This window comes from Triticum aestivum, chromosome 7A (assembly GCF_018294505.1).
Source record: "Triticum aestivum cultivar Chinese Spring chromosome 7A, IWGSC CS RefSeq v2.1, whole genome shotgun sequence".
Taxonomy (NCBI): domain Eukaryota; kingdom Viridiplantae; phylum Streptophyta; class Magnoliopsida; order Poales; family Poaceae; genus Triticum; species Triticum aestivum.
Genome location: NC_057812.1, coordinates 685,028,119 through 685,032,490, shown reverse-complemented (window position 1 = coordinate 685,032,490; position 4,372 = coordinate 685,028,119). Strand labels below are relative to the sequence as shown.

The following is a 4,372-nucleotide window of genomic DNA, read 5'->3' as shown; positions in this document are numbered from 1 at the left end:
GGGGGGGGGGGGGGGGGGGGGGGGGGGGAGGGAGGGGTAGTTTTGACTGAGAAGGTATCAAAGGGCTTGTTCTTCGCTGATTCTGGACCGGATCTGCCCAAAACTCCAAAGCGGTCGGCCGTGGGCTACGTATGCACGCCAAGGCCCTTGAATATCCATGCTTTCAAAAGGGCTATGCAAAGAGCGTGGGTCTGCACTGCGATGCTCGATTAAAAGACATCAATGACAATGTTTTTGTGGTTCACTACAGCAGCGAAGGTGACTGACACATGCTGAAAGATAACGATGGAAACGCAAGTCTGCTCGAGATGGTGTTTGATAAGAGGTCGGAAAACTTTCAAAAGGCTTTGGCAAACTGGCAGGTGAAGTGATGAGTGTGGATCTTTTTTTAACACAATACAATTACAGATACTCACGTACACGCATATACACTCACTTCTATGAACACACGCACGTACGCATGTTGTCCCTATGAGCACCTTTGAGATACTGAGCCGGATATTAGAACTTGCAACCTTCGCAAATGCCAACCCCCCAGTGTTCGTCAAATATTGCGGTCCAAAAAAGCTTTGGGAGGCGACACGACGCCCAGTCACTCGTGCTCGGTTTTGTTTCTTTCTTAGAAAAAAAATCTCTCGTGCTCGTTTTTTCAAACAGGCCCTCGTGCTCGTTTTTATCTTTTGATTTTCTTTTTGACGGGTAGTCCCTCGTGCTCGTATATTTTGAGGGGTGTCCCTCGTGCTCGTGGGTCGTGGCCCTCGTACGGCCCACCGCTGCGTCGGCAGAGACGGGCCGGGACACACACGGGATCCTGGGCCAGTCCGGGAGGGGGCCCACGAGACGTCAACGGTCGGATCCCCCCGACGGATCTCGGTCGGCTGTCGAGTCCCTCTCAAATCCCAGTCACTTTTTAACTTGCCTCCTTCTCCCCCCCTCCCGCCCCTGCCTCCCCCAAATCGGAAGCCTAGGGTTTCCCCCGCCGACGAGCCCCCCACCGCCGCCGGCCGGTCCTCGCCGCAATCCTCCCCACAAGCCCTCCCCCGCTGCCCGCCGCCTCAACCGCTCTCCCTCTCCCCTCCCCTCCCCGCCGCGGCACCCGGCCGGCCGACCCCTTCCCGACTCCCCGTGGCGGATCCGGCGAGCGGCGGTCTCCTCCGACGACTTGTCCGGTACCTGGTAAGCAAGCGATGAGAAGTCGAGTTGCCTTGCAGGATGGATGTGCCGTTCGGTTCCGCGCTGGTGTTTCACTTCGCGTCCTGGTGGTGGTAGGGCGGGTAGGAGACGCTGGTTGCCTGCTCCGTCCGATTGGTCCTGTATCTAATCCGATCCGATCTCGTTCGTTAGCGGAGACATCTCAGTGAATTCTTGGAGGGACGATCTGTTTTCGTCCTAGTTCTTGTGCGCAGAGTAAATACACAACGCCTCTGTTGTTTGTTAGGAATTAGCAAGGTCCATCTGGGTCCTCTGATCATTCAGGAACGCAAGGTCAAACGGCAACAGCCCCCGGTGTGTGCTTGTGTCTGGAGTGGTGTGCAGGATAGCGCATTGGCGGGAAGCGGGGAAGGGGGCGCGGCGCGCCGTGTACGGATGGCGGGGAAAACAGGGCGGGCAGAAGTTGATGGTTCCTTTTTGAATAAATCACCCGCGTAAATATCTCCGTACGAAATTAACGCAATTATGATAGCAGCATAAAGTTACCGATGTATCGTTCACACGTGCAGCACCGTTGTTTAGCAGCATTAAGTTGTTGATGTTTCATTCACACGTGCGGCACCGTCGTTTAGCAGCATTAAATTACTGGGCATATTGTCCACACGTGCGCCTAACACATGCGAGCACGCTTACTTGCATATATACGGTGCTAGGAATAATGGATAAAAGGTGATATTTGCAGTTGGAATCATTAAGAACTGATTGTCGCGCGGTTGGCTAACAGCCTCTGTGCTCGCTCAGCCCACCCGGGTTCGAGGCATGTACTCCCCGTGGTGATCAGTTGTCTCTTTTAATAAATAAAAAGGCCACGAGTGCTAGTGCTTGTTGGTTGAGTTTTTATTGAGCTGGAATAGTTTTTCTGTGTTCAAACGGGCATGATAGTCAGAGAGGATAAAGTAGGCTGCATAAATGGCATCTTCATAAACTAATAGTACTGCAATAACTTTGGGGGCATAAATCACCGCTTGCAGGCATTGGTCATATATCATGTAGTGGCCTTAAGTCGTTACTTATAGCGGTTGTTCGCAATCTGAATGTTTGAGATTATGTTTGGTAAGTTTATGGACATCGACACAACAATAATTGTAGTAGTACAGTTCATGTAAGGTGCTCTTTTTTCTTACCAAGATATGCCGTTACGAAAGCAGAACACCCCCCACCCCTCTCATGGTATCAGATTGAATTTCACACTCAATTTTCTGAAATATCTTTATTTTATATTGTTCTATACCTATTCATTCTATCTGATCTCCTACATACTTTTTCTTGTAGGTTCAGTTTGGTGATCACAAATTTTGCACAGTCCTGAGGCTTTGTTGTCATTAAAGGGTACATCCAAAAATAAGTCAGCACCTAGCGAAACGAGCATCTTAAAGCTGTCTGCTGTTATGGCTTCCATGGTGAGAATAACTTTTTTCAGATTTGAGTGTTCAAGAGCTATATGCTGTCTTCCATTATTCTAATGGTCAATTCATGTCACTGAAGGCGACCAACGAGAACCTCCCACCAACTGTCATCAGGCAATTGGCTAAAGAACTGAAGAACCTTGATGACTCACCTCCAGAAGGGATCAAAGTTATTGTTAATGACGATGACTTCGCCACTATTTTTGCTGATATTGAGGGCCCTGGTAAGATTCTGTCAGGATACAATACATTGCTTTACACCTCCCATCTTGTGTGCTTTGCACCAATAAGTTATGTGCTAATGCTCTGCTACTTGCATGATGGTGCCCTTTTCTATTCTTGTCTTTCCGTCACATTTTTATTCATCACTAGTCAAGTTGGAGCTTGCGGCTTCTGGCTTTGTAAATTAAAGAAATCTCAAAGCTGCGTTTCTTTCCTATTACACTACTTTCTGATATTGCATTTTTAATCTGAACCTGGGCATGTACAGCTGGAACCCCATATGAGAATGGAATATTCCGGATGAAGCTAATATTATCTCGTGACTTCCCTCAGTCACCTCCAAAAGGTAGACATTTTGTCAGACTTCCTTTGTCGTCCATACTTTAGTTTAGTTCCTGAAGTAGAGCTTTAGTTGAAAGTCTGTTGGTCTTGTTTCTGCAGGGTTTTTCACGACTAAAATTTTCCATCCAAATATTGCAACTAGTGGTGAGATATGTGTTAACACATTGAAGAAGGATTGGAATCCTAGCCTTGGATTAAGGCATGTTCTGCTGGTAAGCTTGAAGTTCAACACACAACAACCCATGTTGTTGTAGTGCATGATTTGTTTTGTAAGCATTTTCTAGTATTTGGTTATGGAAGAAGTTTGAACTGCCTGCATAGGATGTGGTGGACTTACTATAAATTGCTTGCTGACAGGTAGTGAGATGCCTCCTGATTGAGCCATTTCCTGAATCTGCCCTGAATGAACAAGCTGGGAAGTTGCTGCTTGAGAACTATGAGGAGTATGCACGGCATGCCAGGTCAGTAATCTTCAACTTCATTTTGTCAGCATGGTGTGATGCGGTGCTTCACGTCTTTTCTTATTTATTGGTTAAAATTGAGCTAGGGTTTTGTATTCAAAACAATGGGAACACCTAGATTGCCACCTACTGCTACTGTCTGTGGCAAGTTAGACCAGACCTCTTACCGAAACATCTGGCGCGGCTGTAGCTAGTTACTGATCCCGCCATTGTGCTCCATATGCAGGCTATATACCAGTATCCATGCTCTCAGACCCAAGAATAAGTCCAAGAGTGGAGCTATCTCTGAGTCAATGACAGCTCTGAATAAGGGCCAGCCTCATACTGTTCTTGCACCAATATCGACCTCTACCGGCACAAAAGCATTTGGCCCAAATTCACAGGATCGGAACGCTGCCCCTTCTGCTGTCTCAGGTGGAGCACCGGCAGCGCCCAGGAAGGACGGGCCACTGGCCGTGAAAGTCCCCGTCGATAAGAAGAAGATGGATGCGAGGAAGAAGAGTTTGAAGAGATTATAATATAAGCAAACCAAACTGTCAATGCTCCTCATATTTGTTCTGTACTTAGTTGTCCGCCGGTGCCAGAGTCCCAGAAATAACGAGAAAAAACTGGTTGTTTCCGAGGGAAGGATTGCTTCTCTTCTGTTCGGGCCCAACTATTGGGCCGTGTTGAGCCAAACTGTGGAGGGAGAATAATTATGCGCTGCTGGGCCTCTCCCGGTCCTCTATA

At 48.0% G+C, this 4,372-nt stretch overlaps 1 protein-coding gene across 1 annotated transcript; it reads left to right on the top strand.

Annotated features, from left to right (window-relative positions):
* Window positions 1-938: 938 nt before the first annotated feature.
* LOC123149328 (ubiquitin-conjugating enzyme E2 22) lies at window positions 939-4,372 on the top strand. The gene is made up of 7 exons (XM_044568967.1): window positions 939-1,176; window positions 2,485-2,612; window positions 2,698-2,842; window positions 3,109-3,186; window positions 3,282-3,394; window positions 3,540-3,643; window positions 3,870-4,372. Exons 2-7 carry the CDS (start codon window positions 2,601-2,603, stop codon window positions 4,159-4,161), a joined length of 744 nt encoding a protein of 247 aa, XP_044424902.1. The 5' UTR covers window positions 939-1,176; window positions 2,485-2,600; the 3' UTR covers window positions 4,162-4,372.

Coding starts and splice junctions, on each gene's coding strand:
- LOC123149328 (XM_044568967.1), top strand. Junction 2,843..3,108: donor TGCTGATATTGAGGGCCCTG/GTAAGATTCTGT, acceptor GGGCATGTACAG/CTGGAACCCCATATGAGAAT. Junction 3,187..3,281: donor CCCTCAGTCACCTCCAAAAG/GTAGACATTTTG, acceptor TTGTTTCTGCAG/GGTTTTTCACGACTAAAATT.